General features: G+C 38.9%; 2 protein-coding genes across 3 annotated transcripts; one reads left to right on the forward strand and one right to left on the reverse strand.

The window, feature by feature from the left end:
• Nucleotides 1–7,496: 7,496 nt before the first annotated feature.
• LOC130645988 (uncharacterized) lies at nt 7,497–8,183 on the reverse strand. Its single transcript, XM_057452119.1, has one exon. The coding sequence runs from the start codon at nt 8,181–8,183 to the stop codon at nt 7,497–7,499; it is 687 nt and encodes a 228-aa protein (XP_057308102.1).
• A 4,055-nt stretch (nt 8,184–12,238) lies between these two features.
• On the forward strand, nt 12,239–16,111 carry LOC130644962 (uncharacterized). Of its 2 annotated transcripts, XR_008982652.1 has the most exons (4): nt 12,239–13,497; nt 13,588–13,875; nt 13,960–15,770; nt 15,866–16,111. XR_008982652.1 is itself a non-coding variant. In XM_057450764.1 (3 exons), exon 3 carries the CDS (start codon nt 14,094–14,096, stop codon nt 15,405–15,407), a length of 1,314 nt encoding a protein of 437 aa, XP_057306747.1. In that variant the 5' UTR covers nt 12,239–13,497; nt 13,588–13,875; nt 13,960–14,093; the 3' UTR covers nt 15,408–16,111. The 2 variants fall into 2 exon arrangements, 1 of the variants encoding a protein (XP_057306747.1); XM_057450764.1 differs by having other exon boundaries at nt 13,960–16,111.
• Nucleotides 16,112–18,217: the final 2,106 nt, after the last annotated feature.

Below are 18,217 nucleotides of genomic sequence, written 5' to 3' on the forward strand. Positions count from 1 at the left end.
CTATCACGAGTGGAAGGACTAGACCGATGGTAACCTGCACAGGCGCGTGGAAGCACGTGGTTTACGTGAATGACATTTTATAGGCATCAAAAGGTCATATTAGAGACTTCAGAGACCTGTGCACGTAGTTAGCGGTGTTCTAAAGCCATGTCGCCCAGGAAAACAACTTAGGACGTCGTAGCGATTTGAGAGTGGAAGGACTAGACCGGCGGTATCCTGTGCAGGTGCGTGGTAGGACGGGATTTACGCCTAACGCATCTATTAGGCATCAATAGGCCATATTTGAGACTTTGGAGACCTGTACGCGTAGTTGACGATGTTTTAAAGCCATGGCGCCAAGGAAATTGACTTGGGACGTCATAGCCCATGGAGAGTGGAAGGACTAGACCGCTGGTAGCATGTGCAGGCGCTTGGAAGGACGAGATTTACGTATAAGGGCCTTTTTAAGCCGCAAAAAGGCATATTACAGTAGTTAGAGGCTTGTGCACGTAGTTGACGGTGCTTTAAACCCATGGCGACAAGAAAATTGACTTGGGACGTGATAGTACATCAGGAATGGAGGGACTAGACCGATGGTAACCTGCGCAGGCGTGTGGAAGCACGTGATTTATGTGTATGACTTTTTTTACGCATCAAAAGGCCATATTAGAGACTTCAGAGACCTGTGCACGTAGTTAACGGTGTTCTAAAGCCATGGCGCCCAGGAAAACGACATCGGACGTCGTAGTTCATTAAGAGTGGAAGGGCTAGACAAGTGGTAACATGTGCAGTTGCGTGGAAGGACGGGATTTACGTAAAAGGCCCTTATTAGGCCGCAAAAAGCCATATTACAGTTTTAGAGGTTTGTGCACGTACTTCACACAGTGTTCTAAAGCCATGGCGCCAGGTAAATTGACTTGGAAAGTCATAGTCCATTGAGAGTGGAAGGACTAGACCTGTGGTAACCTGTGCAGGTGCGTGGAAGGACTTGATTTACGTAAAACGACCTTGTTATGCCGCAAAAACCCACATTACAGTCCTTAGAGGCTTGTGCACGTACTTAATGGTGGTCTAAAGCCATGGCGCGAAGGAAAACAACATCGGACGTCGTAGTCCATTGTGAGTGGAAAGACTAGACCGATGGTAACATGCGCAGGCGGGTGGAAGCACGTGATTTACGCCTAACGCATCTATTATACATCAAAAGGCCAGATTTGAGACTTTAGAGACTTGTCCGTGTAGTTGACGATGCTTTAAAACCATGGCACCAAGGAAAATGACTTGGGACGTCGTATTCTATTGAGAGTGGAAGGACTACAACGGTGGTAACCTGTGCAGGTGCGTGGAAGGACGGGATTTACGTAAAAGGCCCTTATTAAGCAGCAAAAAGCCATATTACAGTTTTAGAGGCTTGTGCACCTACTTCACAGTGTTCTAAAGCCATGGCGCCAGGTAAATTGACTTGGGACGTCATAGTCCATTGAGAGTGGAAGGAGTAGGTCGATGGTAACATGCGCAGGCGCGTGGAAGCACGTGATTTACGTGTATGAAATTTATTAGGCATCAAAATGCCATATTAGAGAATTCAGAGACCTGTGCACGTAGTTAACGGTGTTCTAAAGCCATGTCGCCCAGGAAAACAACTTGGGACGTCGTAGCGAATTGAGAGTGGAAGGACTAGACCGGCGGTAACCTGTGCAGGTGCGTGGAAGGACGTGATTTACGTATAAGGCACTTATTAGGCCGCAAAACCCATTTTACAGTTTTAAGAGGCTTGTGCACGTACTTGACGGTGTTCTAAATCCATGGCCCCAAGGAAAACGACATCGGACCTCGTAATCTATTAAGAGTGGAAGGACTAGAGCAGTGGTAACCTGTGCAGGTGCGTGGAAGGACGGGATTAACGTAAAAGGCCCTTATTAGGCCGCAAAAAGCCATATTACAGTTTTACAGGCTTCTGCACGTACTTGACGGTGGTCTAAAGCCATGGCGCGAAGGAAAACAACATCGGACGTCGTAGTCCATTGTGAGTGGAAAGACTAGACTGATGGTAACATGCGCAGGCGGGTGGAAGCACGTGATTTACGTCTACCGCATTTATTAGGCATCAAAAGGCCATATTAAGGGCTATAGAGACTTGTCCTTGTAGTTGACGGTGTTCTAGAGCCTTAGCGGCAAGGAAAACGACTTCGGACGCGGTATTCTATGGAGAGTGGAAGGACTAGACCAATGGGAACCTGTGCAGGCTAGTGGAAGCACGTGATTTACGCCTAACGCATCTATTATACATCAAAAGGCCATATTTGAGACTTTAGAGACCTGTCCGTGTAGTTGACGATGCTTTAAAACCATGGCACCAAAGAAAATGACTTGGGACGTCGTATTCTATTGAGAGTGGAAGGACTACAACGGTGGTAACCTGTGCAGGTGCGTGGAAGGACGGGATTTACGTAAAAGGCCCTTATTAAGCAGCAAAAAGCCATATTACAGTTTTAGAGGCTTGTGCACCTACTTCACAGTGTTCTAAAGCCATAGCGCCAGGTAAATTGACTTGGGACGTCATAGTCCATTGAGAGTGGAAGGACTAGGTCGATGGTAACATGCGCAGGCGCCTGGAAGCACGTGATTTACGTGTATGAAATTTATTAGGCATCAAAATGCGATATTAGAGAATTCAGAGACCTGTGCACGTAGTTAACGGTGTTCTAAAGCCATGTCGCCCAGGAAAACAACTTGGGACGTCGTAGCGAATTGAGAGTGGAAGGACTAGACCGGCGGTAACCTGTGCAGGTGCGTGGAAGGACGTGATTTACGTATAAGGCACTTATTAGGCCGCAAAACCCATTTTACAGTTTTAAGAGGCTTGTGCACGTACTTGACGGTGTTTTAAAGCCATGGCCCCAAAGAAAACGAGATGGGACGTCGTAGTCTGTTGACAGTGGAAGGACTAGACCTGTGGTAACCTGTGCAGGTGCGTGGAAGGACTTGATTTACGTAAAACGACCTTGTTAGGCCGCAAAACCCACATTACAGTCTTTAAAGGCTTGTGCACGTACTTGACGGTTGTCTAAAGCCATGGCCCCAAGGAAAACGACATCGGACCTCGTAATCCATTAAGAGTGGAAAGACTAGACCGATGGTAACATGCGCAGGCGGGTGGAAGCACGTGATTTACGTCTACCGCATTCATTAGGCATCAAAAGGCCACATTAAGGGCTATAGAGACCTGTCCGTGCAGTTGACGATGTTTTAAAACCATGGCACCAAGGAAAATGACTTGGGACGTCGTAGTCCATTGAAAGTTGAAGGACTAGACCGATGGTATCCTGTGCAGGCGCATGGAAGCACGTGATTTACGTGTATGACATTTTTTAGGCATCAAAAGGCCATATTAGAGATTTTAGAGACATGTGCACGTAGTTGACGGTGCTTTTAAGACATGACGACAAGAAAATTGACTTGGGACGTCATAGTCTATCACGAGTGGAAGGACTAGACCGATGGTAACCTGCACAGGCGCGTGGAAGCACGTGGTTTACGTGAATGACATTTTATAGGCATCAAAAGGTCATATTAGAGACTTCAGAGAACTGTGCACGTAGTTAGCGGTGTTCTAAAGCCATGTCGCCCAGGAAAACAACTTAGGACGTCGTAGCGATTTGAGAGTGGAAGGACTAGACCTGCGGTATCCTGTGAAGGTGCGTGGTAGGACGGGATTTACGCCTAACGCATCTATTAGGCATCAATAGGCCATATTTGAGACTTTGGAGACCTGTACGCGTAGTTGACGATGTTTTAAAGCCATGGCGCCAAGGAAATTGACTTGGGACGTCATAGCCCATGGAGAGTGGAAGGACTAGACCGCTGGTAGCATGTGCAGGCGCTTGGAAGGACGAGATTTACGTATAAGGGCCTTTTTAAGCCGCAAAAAGGCATATTACAGTAGTTAGAGGCTTGTGCACGTAGTTGACGGTGCTTTAAACCCATGGCGACAAGAAAATTGACTTGGGACGTGATAGTACATCAGGAATGGAGGGACTAGACCGATGGTAACCTGCGCAGGCGTGTGGAAGCACGTGATTTATGTGTATGACTTTTTTTACGCATCAAAAGGCCATATTAGAGACTTCAGAGACCTGTGCACGTAGTTAACGGTGTTCTAAAGCCATGGCGCCCAGGAAAACGACATCGGACGTCGTAGTCCATTAAGAGTGGAAGGGCTAGACAAGTGGTAACATGTGCAGTTGCGTGGAAGGACGGGATTTACGTAAAAGGCCCTTATTAGGCCGCAAAAAGCCATATTACAGTTTTAGAGGTTTGTGCACGTACTTCACAGTGTTCTAAAACCATGGCGCCAGGTAAATTGACTTGGAAAGTCATAGTCCATTGAGAGTGGAAGGACTAGACCTGTGGTAACCTGTGCAGGTGCGTGGAAGGACTTGATTTACGTAAAACGACCTTGTTAGGCCGCAAAAACCCACATTACAGTCCTTAGAAGCTTGTGCACGTACTTAATGGTGGTCTAAAGCCATGGCGCGAAGGAAAACAACATCGGACGTCGTAGTCCATTGTGAGTGGAAAGACTAGACCGATGGTAACATGCGCAGGCGGGTGGAAGCACGTGATTTACGCCTAACGCATCTATTATACATCAAAAGGCCAGATTTGAGACTTTAGAGACTTGTCCGTGTAGTTGACGATGCTTTAAAACCATGGCACCAAGGAAAATGACTTGGGACGTCGTATTCTATTGAGAGTGGAAGGACTACAACGGTGGTAACCTGTGCAGGTGCGTGGAAGGACGGGATTTACGTAAAAGGCCCTTATTAAGCAGCAAAAAGCCATATTACAGTTTTAGAGGCTTGTGCACCTACTTCACAGTGTCCTAAAGCCATGGCGCCAGGTAAATTGACTTGGGACGTCATAGTCCATTGAGAGTGGAAGGAGTAGGTCGATGGTAACATGCGCAGGCGCGTGGAAGCACGTGATTTACGTGTATGAAATTTACCGTTTACAGACTTCTTGGCATCCAGTTCGATCAAAATCTAACCTGGGAAACCCATATCAATAAACTCTCTCAATCAGTTTATGCGAAACTATACGTTCTTCGCTATCTTCGTCGCACAGCAACATTTCGTTTGCGGAAGCAACTGGCAGAAGCCCTTCTAATTTCAAAAATTCACTATTGCTGTTCATTGTTTTGGAACCTGCCACTATTCCAGCTGAAAAAACTTGATAAGCTATTGTGCAGAATTGCGTCTTTTGTAACGCTGAGATATTCCACGCTCAAGGATGTAATACAACTTGGTTGGCTACCAATCCAGCAACAAATACACTTTGAAATTTTAAAACTTGCCCACAAATCGATTCACCAGGATGAGTTTCCATCGTATTTGAAAGGTTTCAAGTTGAGAATTGCTGGACGTGGAACTCGTAATGTTGACGAAGTTATTTCTAAGTATGAAATCAATGTGTCGGAGAAATTGTTTCTTGGTAAGGCAAGTCGCCTTCTAAATGATCTTCCCAAAGCTATCAGGGAAGAACCTGATCACAAAAAATTTCGTACTTTTTTGAAAAAATATTTATTAGACCATGGTCTTGCGATTTTTATTATGCAACATACCTAGTTTTTTTTTTTTTTTTTTTTTTTTTTTTTTTTTTTTTTAAAAAACGACAATTTCTCAATATCCTAACTTAACATCTACTGACCGATTGAGACCAATCCATGAGCAATACTTTATGCTTTGATTTATTCCTTCTGCTCTACTTAGTCTCAATTTTGTTCATTTGCTCGATTGTTTTTATTTCTTAAGCCCGTCGATTAATAAATATATTTAATATATGTATATATTTTTTTTATTATATATTTTGGTGTATAATTTTCATTTTCATATGTTCTGGTCTTAATTCTCCGTCAGAATCTATTATATCGATGTCTTCCAATCCTTCGCCACTTTAAACTCTGCTAATCTTGTCTACAGTTTTTACAGTGTCTTTTTTTATAGAATAACTTATTTCTTTATTTAAATATTATTATTATTTTAATAGGACGAATAGCCATTGTAAAATATGGAAGTGCCTGAAAGACAGTTAATAAATAAAAATAAAATAAAATTATTAGGCATCAAAATGCCATACTAGAGAATTCAGAGACCTGTGCACGTAGTTAACGGTGTTCTAAAGCCATGTCGCCCAGGAAAACAACTTGGGACGTCGTAGCGAATTGAGAGTGGAAGGACTAGACCGGCGGTAACCTGTACAGGTGCGTGGAAGGACGTGATTTACGTATAAGGCACTTATTAGGCCGCAAAACCCATTTTACAGTTTTAAGAGGCTTGTGCACGTACTTGACGGTGTTCTAAATCCATGGCCCCAAGGAAAACGACATCGGACCTCGTAATCTATTAAGAGTGGAAGGACTAGAGCAGTGGTAACCTGTGCAGGTGCGTGGAAGGACGGGATTAACGTAAAAGGCCCTTATTAGGCCGCAAAAAGCCATATTACAGTTTTACAGGCTTCTGCACGTACTTGACGGTGGTCTAAAGCCATGGCGCGAAGGAAAAACAACATCGGACGTCGTAGTCCATTGTGAGTGGAAAGACTAGACTGATGGTAACATGCGCAGGCGGGTGGAAGCACGTGATTTACGTCTACCGCATTTATTAGGCATCAAAAGGCCATATTAAGGGCCATAGAGACTTGTCCTTGTAGTTGACGGTGTTCTAGAGCCTTAGCGGCAAGGAAAACGACTTTGGACGCGGTATTCTATGGAGAGTGGAAGGACTAGACCAATGGTATCCTGTGCAGGCGCGTGGAAGCACGTGATTTACGTGTATGAAATTTTTTAGGCATCAAAAGGCCATATTAGAGATTTTAGAGACATGTGAACGTAGTTGACGGTGCTTTTTAGACCTGACGACAAGAAAATTGACTTGGGACGTCATAGTCCATCACGAGTGGAAGGACTAGACCGATGGTAACCTGCACAGGCGCGTGGAAGGACGTGGTTTACGTGAATGACATTTTATAGGCATCAAAAGGCCATATTAGAGACTTCAGAGACCTGTGCACGTAGTTAGCGGTGTTCTAAAGCCATGTCGCCCAGGAAAACAACTTAGGACGTCGTAGCGATTTGAGAGTGGAAGGACTAGACCGGCGGTAACCTGTGCAGGTGCGTGGTAGGACGGGATTTACGCCTAACGCATCTATTAGGCATCAAAAGGCCATATTTGAGACTTTGGAGACCTGGACGCGTAGTTGACGATGTTTTAAAGCCATGGCGCCAAGGAAATTGACTTGGGACGTTATAGCCCATGGAGAGTGGAAGGACTAGACCGGTGGTAGCATGTGCAGGCGCGTGGAAGGACGAGATTTACGTATAAGGGCCTTTTTAAGGCGCAAAAATGCATATTACAGTAGTTAGAGGTTTGTGCACGTAGTTGACGATGCTTTAAACCATTTGGTGAAATCTGTGTTGAATGTAAAGGCACATAACGTGTTTTCTTGGAGACTGCTTCTCAAGGTATACAACAATCTATTTTCTGGGCTACTAGGCTGCCCATGCCAAAGAAAAATATTTTCCTACGCAGTAGGGCTTTGGTCTTTGATAAGCCCCGGTGACCTTGATGTGCAAGTTTAATGGCAAGGTTCTGGTAACATCTTGGTAACACTATGCGATTGTCTTTAAGGATCAATCTCTGCTCTGAGTTGACAGTCAGTGTATCTTTGATTTTCCTGTATTGTTTCAGCGATCGTGCATCTTCAGTATCCAACATTTGGTCTAGTTTGTACCAGGAGCGACCATTGGTATGATGTATGACTTTCTGTAAGAAAGGGTCGGCTCCTGTGGCGATTTTGATTTCTTCCAATGTAATTGCGATTGGGCTAGCGTTTGTGGCAATAAAGTTAACGTGTTCTTCGATGTAGTTTGTTAAGTCGATTGACATACGTCCCGGATGTCTACTTAAATAGTCAGATATATTGTCTTGTGAAGTAACATATTCGGCGTTGAAGGTGTATTCTTGTAGACGTAAGACCATTCGTTCGTTTCGTGCAGGTGGTTTCGCTTTGGGGTTATTTAAGATGGTCACTAATGATTTGTTGTCATTGATAATTGTGAAAGGTCGTCCGAATAAGTACAGTCGGTTTCGTTCACATGCATATGTTGCACTAAGGCACTCCCGCTCTATTTGTGAGTACCTCATTTCCGTTTCGCTCAACGCTCTTGATGAATAGGTTATCACACTAACGTCATTTTTCCCTTTCGTTTTCTGCAGTAAGATCGGTGAGATGCCGACAGGGCTGGTTTAAAATAAACCTCTTGAGGTAGTTTGTCATGCCTAAGAAACTTCTTACTGATTTTATGTCGTTTGGTCGGTCAGCGTTCTGCAGATCCGCAATTTTAGAAGTGCTAGGCTTCATCCCTTCGCTAGAAAATTCGTATCCGTAGAATTCAATTGTAGGTTTATCGAAAATACATTTTGGTAAGTTTAATTTCAGCTTATTCTCAGCGAGGCGTTTAAACACGGTAGTCAGAATTTCATCAGCAATGTTGAGAGCGCCTGGTATGTCGGAAAGCAGTGTTCCCAATGTGTGTTGCAACCCTTCTGCCGCAGTATTAGCCCCGAATATTAAGCGTTTATATTGTTTAATTTTGTTTTCTGTTCTAAACGCTGTAACATATCTACATGATTCGTCTAACTCGAGTTGATGGAATGCAGCATTTAGATCTAATTTCGAAAACTTTTTCGCTCCTTTCAATTTTACTAACAGATCTTCGACGGTTGGAGTGGGGTATCGTGTCCTAGTTATAGTCTTGTTGGCGCTACGCATATCTAAGCAAATGCGCAAATCATTTTTTCCTTTTGGTACAACGACAAGAGGATTTAACCAAAGCGTTGGTTGTCCTAATACGTCTTCTATTATATCTAATTCCTCTAGTCTTTCTATTTCTTTCTGTGCTTTCTCTCTCAAACTCATCTCCAGCGCCTTTTGTCTCTTTTTTTTACTGAACGGCGAGACGAAAAGACACTGGAATCGTAGGCCGGAATTCTGCATTTGATTGGTTGGGTATAATTACCGTAATTATGCGCATTTCTAAGAAATGTATATATACCTACCTAAATGTCATTTTAGACCAAAATTGGTCCAAAAATTAAAATTACTTTATTTTTGACAAAATTTGGCACAGTTAACAAAAAAAGTATCCTGAACATTTTGGTGACATCAAAACTTTGTTTTTTTGCCACCTTAAATGTCATTTTAGGCCAAAATTGGTCCAAAAATTAAAACCACTTCATTTTCGGCTAAATCTGGCACAGTTAACAAATAAAGTATGCTGAAAATGATGATGGTACAAAAGTTTGATTTTTTGTCACCTAAATGTCATTTCAGGCTAAAATTTGTCCAAAAATTAAAACTACTTTCTTCTCGACAAAAATTGGCACAGTTAATAAAAAAAATATGCTGAAAATGATGGTCACATCAAAATTTTCAATTTTTTGTCAACTAAATGCCGTTTAAGACCATAAACGTTTCAATTGCAAGACTTTCAACCATGAATGATAGGCTGTATTTTTTGTTAGTAATTTCTTTTAAAATGTGAGTTTATTATTACACGTTTTGTTGTGTTTGCGTTTGTTGTAAGATATATAATATCACTTGTGTGCTTTATCTTCAGAGCTTCATCCACCAAACCTTTTCTAATGTTTGGCACGATAACACAATGAATTAGCAGGTTGTCATCAAATATTTTGGTAGCGAGCGGAAATTCTTAAAGCCCCCAGGGCTTCTTGTTTTATTCTAAAGTCGGTAAACTTTCAAATTTTCCCGTTAAAAAGTGTTGGTGTGTAAAATTTAATAAGTGGTTGTAGGCGGGTCGGAATTTTCTTAAGCTCTTCTTTCAAAGTTGGTAGGCACGTGGCTATTGTTGGTGTTTTCTTTTTGGGCATTGTTATTAAGTTTAAAGCTATTGCTGTAGCGCCACTCAATAAGTTTCTATGGCTGGTGTCTATTACGTAAAAGTCAGTTGTTATAATTCTTCTTTTGTTTTCGACTAACAGCGAAACCCATTAATTTTTAATGAAGGCTTGTCCCACACAAAGTCGGGCCTTATACAAAGTCGGGCGAAAATATTTGTCTGGCTTTAGCCGCCCGACTGTTAAAGTTTTTGCCCTATGTGGTGCATGGATGAAAAATTACAGTACTGATTAAAAAAAGAGAGCACTTTTTAAATGTTTTATTTGCAAGAAATAAAGAAATTATTTACGACAAAATAAAGTGAAACTTTTTACCATAAGTGTAAGAAAACCACTGTATTGCAAAAAAGTGCCTTTTGGTCAGCTTTGTGCTATTAAACCAAATTAGGCCCAGTCAAAGAGGGAGTTTTTTATCACGTTCATGAAATTAATACGTTAAGAATGGGCGTTGGCGAAAGCATGGTGAAAGATATATTTGGATATGTCGTAGATTTTGTCGTTCTTATTTTTTAACGTTAAGAATAATTTTAAAAAAAACTAAAAAAGGACACTCGTATTAAACTAACAGCCTTTAACGTAACGCTTTAGAGCCTATTAAAGATGCGTATTTACATAAGATCTCGACTTACTTTGAGCATAGTGTTTTGCGTGATTTTTTTAAAAAGCAATCAAAGGTACCGCAAATCCTGGCTAGCCAAAATCTGTTTCTACTTCCCTGCACAATTTCTAGACTAGTGCCCAGGTATATTCCTCCGTATGGGTTGACAAAAGCTCAGAAAAAGGAGATCAAGGTTGGTCAATTTCTGTTCACATGTAGGTGTTTTCTGAAAGTTTCCCACTCGACCAATCAACTAACATGAGCACACACGAGAACAGAGAAAAGTTTGAAGAGTGGTTAAAATCTGAGGAGGGGAAGCGTAATGGAGGCATCATGCAACAAGATATGCATGATGAAATTGTTGCATATTTGGAGGCTCAAAATAAGGAAAAGTTGACGGGTACCCAACGAGAAATTTTAGATAGGGATCGGAAAATTGAAAAGCGTGTAAAAAGACATAATTATAAATTGATGGATTATCCAACACCCGGGCTTCATAACGTTTTATGTATGCCAACAGGTAGTTTATATTTTTCCAATATTTCCATATATAATCTTAATGATGATGCAAAAAACGCATGTATGGTGTTTAGTGAATTTCTCAAAACCTTTTCGGAAAGAATCTGCGAGAACATAAAGAAGGTAAAGGAATCACTAAAACGAAATTGAAGGGCATTGTTTCTTTATTTTAAACACTTTTTTTTGTCCAAAAGTGTATGAAAATTTAAAACTACGCTAAAGAAATTTAATTAGAAAATGTTTTGCTCTCTCGCAAAACTAAAATCCCGCGAAATTTAAACACCTTCAAGTTTAATTCGCATTTCCCAGTTATTTAAACAGCTGAGTACTGCTTTGGTTTGGTTTACTTACAAAGATAACACATCTCCCTGAAATAAAACATACAGAATAAACACATTAACTATATTTCTGTACTGTCTGTTCTCTAAACATGTTCATTCATTATTTTTTTAGAATAGTAACTCCGTAGTTTGTTTTGTTTCAAATAAAGCATGTAGAATAGACACATCAACTATACTTCTGCATTTGCTGCTTTCTAAAAACGTCCATTCATTTATTTCTTTAAAATAGTAACTCTCCATTAAGGGCTTATAAGAGAGTTGCAATCGCATCTCAATTGTTTAACATCATTGAAAAAGTGCATGTGCATGAGTTATGCCATTCTGGCCAATTGAAGACATGGAAAAAGGTACGGATTCACGTTTTGCTTTTAGTGGTATTCTATAAAAGCTTTTGCAATTTCTTATTATTGCTTAAAATTGGTTAAATAAACATAAGAAAAACTGCGCTCATTTATTTATTACATTTATTACTGGTTCTGCTTGAGGATAATTTAGGAATGTAGGAATTCTAAAAAATGCGGAATATCGAGAGAGGTGTATAGCTATTATTATTTTCTTAGATAAACCAGATGTACACAAATCAGGGGCGGATCCAGACTTTTTCAAGACTTAGTCAAGACTGAGTCTTGAATTTAGCAGCTGGGGGCTAAATTTTAAGCTTTGCGGGTACAAAAATCGCCGAAAAATTGTCTTCCGATTTATCTAGTTATTAATAAAATTGACCAAAAGAAACGCTAAGCTATAACAAAATCTCCTAAGAACATCTTTTATAAGAATCAAATCTCCGTCTTACACAGCAAATGCATACTATCACCACAAACCTAAATGTGCAATAACGGTTTTAAGAAAACCTCTTTCAACCAATGAAAGCCAGAAATAAATAAAAACAGTCGCTATAAACGAAATTACAAGAGCTTTAAAACTCACTCGACTTTTTTTAATATTGTCCAAAACATCTGTATCATAACCTCTGTCTTTTAGGAATAAAACTATCTAAAAAAATATTGATCCACTTTAACTAGTGATAAATACAGCGAGATAAATAAGTTCTAGCTACCTAACAAGGCTAAAACCATCATTAGCTAGTTCTCCTTCTTGCTCTTTGTATTGTTCCTGGTTACCAATATATGACTCAATAGCTTGCTAACAGTGTTGGTATTCCAGGATAGGTACTCCATAATTTATCCATAGGCCATGTAATTTTTTTTCCATTATTTTTTTTGAGTATCTATCAAAATATACGTTCTTTGATTGATTTGATTGATTGATTGATACCAAAATCCATAACCTACTTTCACTTTGCCCAACAGTTGTTAGCCACAAAGAACCTTAAAAAGTTAATTTAACAAACGAAAAAAAGACACATTCACGAAATTAAGCTATAGAACATATTATGTAATGTGAAGAATTAAGATATATACCTCTTCATTTGTCACAGTAGTAGCAGTTGGCCCTGACAGTGTGTTGAATTAACAGAAAGGCAGTCATTGCCCCATTTTTTAAATAACCTCTCAGATGAAGATATCGTTACACTCCGTTGTAAGTTATTATCAGACAACAAATATGGAATCAAGGATTCAAAGTCATAGGCTTAAACATCAAAACAAACCCCACGTGCATGCGGGAAAATCATACCATCAAGGAAATTGAGTTAGCACATATTTGAAGCTAGTCCATTTTTTGAAATATTAAAAATTATATATAAAACGTTTATTTACTTTGTGCTGGGTGCTTGTTCTCGGCTAAACTATTTGTTGTAGTTAGTTTGTGGAAAAATTAGTTATGGTAACAGAAAAAACTACAGGTGAGAAAAACTGTATTTTCTTTAGTTGTTTTGCCAAATGTTTTATCTTTTTTTCAATGAGTGTTTTCTTGTTTGTAGAAGAATCAAGTTCGAACGTTATTGGGGAGAAGCTTTTATACAAAGCCATTATAAGGGAAACTAGGGAAGAATTAGGTAAGGTCTCTAAAATGTAATTTTTTACTTCATAGACACTGTCACAAAATGTTTTAGTCTTTTAAAAATATTTTTCACAAGGTTGCTTGAAGCAAAATATAAACAAAGCAAAGTACTCAATAATCGGTGAGTGAGTAAGATGAGTAAAGTATCCTCAATGTTAAAAAGTAATCGCTAAACTGTTTCCAATATACAGTATTATACACTTTCTTTTAGTTGACAGTTTTTCGGAAGATGAATGCAACACTGAGCTAGATAAAATATTTTCAGATGTTGAAAAAGAAGTTTCTAGTAAATTATGTATGCACTTCCAGCTACCTTTCGCATTTGTAATACGTCTAGAAAGTAGCGTCCTTGCGAGAAAATAAGTAAAAAAATTCTGAGTTTTTAGGCAAGGCACGTTTTTATTATTTTAGAGCAAAACTAAAAGATACAAGCGCAGAAGAGAAAAGAAGCTTCAAGCACTTCAAGATGAAGTTAAAATTACCCATGATGAAAGATCGGGTAAGTAAAAAAATACGATAAAGATAAATGTTTTAAATGATAAATATTTTCCTTTTTTTCTAACCTTTTTACTCATGTTTTCAGATTCACCTGCCAAAACGCAAAGTGATGGAATTAATACGGAATTCCCTGAAAAGGTCATCACAAAAAATGTAACCACCTTTCAATGTGATGAATGCGACGCAAACTATACACGCTAAAATAAGTTAAAAGCGCATATGTTGAAGAAACATAACACTACGTTAACTGACCAGGGTAAGCGTTCAAAATGTACATTCCCTGGTTGTGAAGAGACTTTTTACCACAAAAGTAGAATGATATCATACCTAAACACATTCCATGGTACGAAGACAAACGTTCGTAACTTGGTATTTGAGGACGAACAGATGTTCATGGAATGGAAAGAAATAGAAGAATTAGATAAACACATATATTTTTCAAAGCAAAGAGGGGATGGCGACTCTAAATTAACGAAATACGCTTATTACGTTTGCCAGCATGACGGGGACGGAAGATGGCATAGAGAAGAAAGTGAACCAGCTCGAAAAACAGAGAAAAAAATTAAACGCGGTCAGATTAAAACAGGACGCTTTTGCCCAGTTAGATTGACCTGTCACATGGACAAAGTTAATAAAGAAATTAGAGTAGAGTATATCACATCTCATAGTCACGCAGTCAATTTAGAAAATACTGTTTTTCAACCCATACCATCAACCATCCGCCGGGAAATAAAGGCAAAACTGTCTATTGGTATACCAGTTAACGAAGTATACAAGGAGTTACGTGACGGGATGGGTAACCGTAATACCAGGGAAAACGACTCAAAAATAACGCGGGTACATCTGGTCAGTAAGAGTAATGTTACTGACATAAAAAGACACATGAAATACGGTAGAAGGCTACACCCTGATGACAGCACATCAACTCACTTGTTGGTGAAAAAATTGAAAATGGAAAATTACAACTGTATTATTGTGTATAAACCACAGGGACAGTCAGTTGCTACTGGGACAAAAATGTACGATGATATCGATATAAAAACGGATCTCTTTGCAATCGGAATTCAAACAAGGGAACAGCTGGAAATGTTCATTAAGGGTGCAAACAAAGTGCATTGTATAGATGGCACCCACAGCACAAACAAGTATGAGTTCCCATTAACAAATGTGATCGTGCCGGATGAATTTAATAAAGGTTATCCGGTGGGTTGGCTGATATCCAATCGAAATGACGAATTAACTCTCCGGCCATTCTTAGAAGAAATAAAAAGCAGATGTCCTGACGACTTCACAGTTAACTGTTTGATGACAGACGATGATAATTCCGGATGGAACGCACATTCTGCTGTTTTTGGAAAAACTAAGGTCACATTCACTGAATCTGAACTGCGCGAACTCAAGAATATCGAACGTGGTTTTAGACCTGGTTGGCTACAAGATGAGATCATTACAGCCTATTTGTTTCACCTACGCTGTAAAAACACCGACATGATATATCTTGATCCGGCAGAGGTACTTGCTATAGTACTATAATAATAACTTGCTATAATAATAACAGAAGAACATGTGATGCAGAAAGATGCACGCAGCTGTGGTGTATACTGTTGCTTCTATGCGTCTAAGATAATGTCAGGTGTTTCATTTATAGGATGTTTATGTCAAAAATTTTATTTAGTACTGACTTGTCTAAGCGAAATTAAGAAATGAAGACGTATAATTTAAATACCTTCGAAAGTTTTGTTAATAAAATTTTATGACTTTCGTTAAGGTGGCAAGCTAACTGACAAATGCGATCCAATGGGCTTTAGAAGACAAATGTAAAGGACGATTGTCGGAAATTGTATTCCATCTGGACGTACATGGAAGAATATTCAGAAAGAACATTCAATGTGTCGGGTAAGTGCATTTATATTCATATTTATGAGTAGCTACACAAGCAATCAATTGTCGTAATGAGTTCGAACTTTTATGATTCTTCTTCTTGATTTCAGGCATGTCTAAAAAAACCCAAAAGACAACGAAATTGACTGGGTGCAATGTATACGATTTCCGCAATGGTATCATTGCAAATGCGCTTAGTTTACGGCGGAACAAGCCGATTTGGCAGTCAACTTCCGTTGCTGATGACTTTATCTGTTATTTCTAGTTATATCTAGGGACCTTACATTATTTTTAATATTTTTAAATGTTTTTTAGGTCATCATCATTTTGTTGCTTAAAGACAATTAATTCTGATATATATCACACCCACATCTCGGTGACGGTGTCTTTGTTACGTGGTGTCATTCATAAAGAGTAAGCCAATGACATAAATTTTTAGGATTTACGTACAGGGCGCTTTGGTAACATTCATAAGTGCAATAAATGCACACATAAAATTTGGTACTTATTACAAAATACCACTGGGTTTGTTTACAAAAGAGAACAGCTTCGACGTTGTTTGAATTGTTCTTACAGGTAGCTTAGCTAGCCTATAGCTAGATTTAGGATTATTCTAGCCTTTATTACTTAATACTAGGTATAATAGGCCAAGTTTGAATATTTAACTTTTTGGCCCTGGCTAGCTAGACTAAGTATATGAAAGGACAAGGCTGAGCTTTTTAGCTGGGTTAAAAGTCAAAACTTAAAAGGAAAATTAAATCACAGTTTTTAAAATTATATTATCCATATATGAGAACACCTGCAGGAAAATTCATTGTTTATCAAGTTATCCCATATGGGTAATATGGAAGATTTTTTCATGTGAATTACTTTTACATTAACAAAAATTAAAATTTTTAAGATAAACTTTTGCAATTTTGTCATTTATTAGTTTTAAAATTTCTCACTGGAAATTTTGAAGGTTTGAAACCCATGTCCCACAGTAACTTTTTCATCCTTATCCTAATGTCATTACATAAGCTATGCAACAACTTTTGCAGGAAAATAAAAACACATCAGAAAAAAAGGTTGTTATTAAAATATTATAAATTAATTTCAAACCAATTAGTCCCTGCAGCCATTTTGGTGTAAGCGGTGTGAAAAGCTATACTAAGTAAAAGTCCTATTACTTCAGTAAAAATTGAAATAATGACTTGAAACTTGGTATTATATGTTTTTAGACCAGTTTGATGAAATGAACCCAAAATTTTTTTTTACTACTATCATAGTTTCTGAGTTCCTGAATTTAGCCATTTTTGGAGACTCCGATAAACTGTTTTTGACAGCATATCAATTTTGACAAGCCATGTGTACAGAAAACATTCAAAGTGATTCTCAGGATTAAAAATAATTCAAAGAGATATAATGTGTCCCAGGTTTAGGACCAAATATCTTATCCAGCTCAGAGATAGTGGGAATGTGTATATATACAAAGTGGTTAAAAAGTTATTATTTTTTTCACTGGGATCTGCAACACGTTTACTTGCACTAATTGCTCAGCCTAGTGCCACTCACAATTAATTTTTGAATATCCACAGGAACTTTTTATGTAAAATGAAAAATGCTAAACAACTGTATTTGCTTTGCAGAAGTATCAATAGGATTCATCGTAAGTCCTGTGAATGTTGGTTTATGAAAAATATACTGTATCTTTAATGCAATAAGTGCTCCACTGGATTTGTAACACATTACACGAAGTGTCCTCCGTGTGACACAGTTTACCCTTTACTGAGTGTTAACCTGGACAGAGACTTTAGGTCTTCCCGCTCCAAGCGAATATTACTTCTGGCTATCACTACTCTCTCAAATTTTGTTATTTCATAAAAGAAACCGTTAGGTTAAAATTTATTTATGGAAAATAGGTTCCCCTTCGATAAAAGAAACCTGAACATTTGCAGAAATTTATTTATGCAATACAGGTTTCTGTTTGTTGCGACAATCTATTTAACCAACATGCAATACCTTACATACCTAACTAGCTAGCTATATACTCAAGTCATGACTGTCCACTGTTATGGGAGGTCCAAATAGCTAGCTAGCTATCTTTATTTAAAATGAAAGAATGCCTTGAAAAATCTTTTGTGTAGCTAGCTACATAAAAATAATATATTTAGCTCTTGTACTTTATCACGTCATTGTTTAATAACAAATGTGCCCCTGGAGTGCTAGCATGGTACTAGCTAGGTAGCTAAAAATCACAAAATAAATATTATCCAGATGCGACCATCTTTCATCATCAGACATCAGAAAGGCGTTTCTGTTCTTTACTTCTCATTGTGGGGTTCCTCAAATTCTTGTGTATCTAATGAAAAAAAAATTTACTAAGACTTTCTTAGTACCAACCGCGTCTCTTTCACAAGTTTCAGCGCTGGCCAATATGACGGACAACGTCGAGGAACCCTGGGTAATTTTGAAAAAATGTG

This window comes from Hydractinia symbiolongicarpus, chromosome 5 (assembly GCF_029227915.1).
Source record: "Hydractinia symbiolongicarpus strain clone_291-10 chromosome 5, HSymV2.1, whole genome shotgun sequence".
NCBI lineage: Eukaryota > Metazoa > Cnidaria > Hydrozoa > Anthoathecata > Hydractiniidae > Hydractinia > Hydractinia symbiolongicarpus.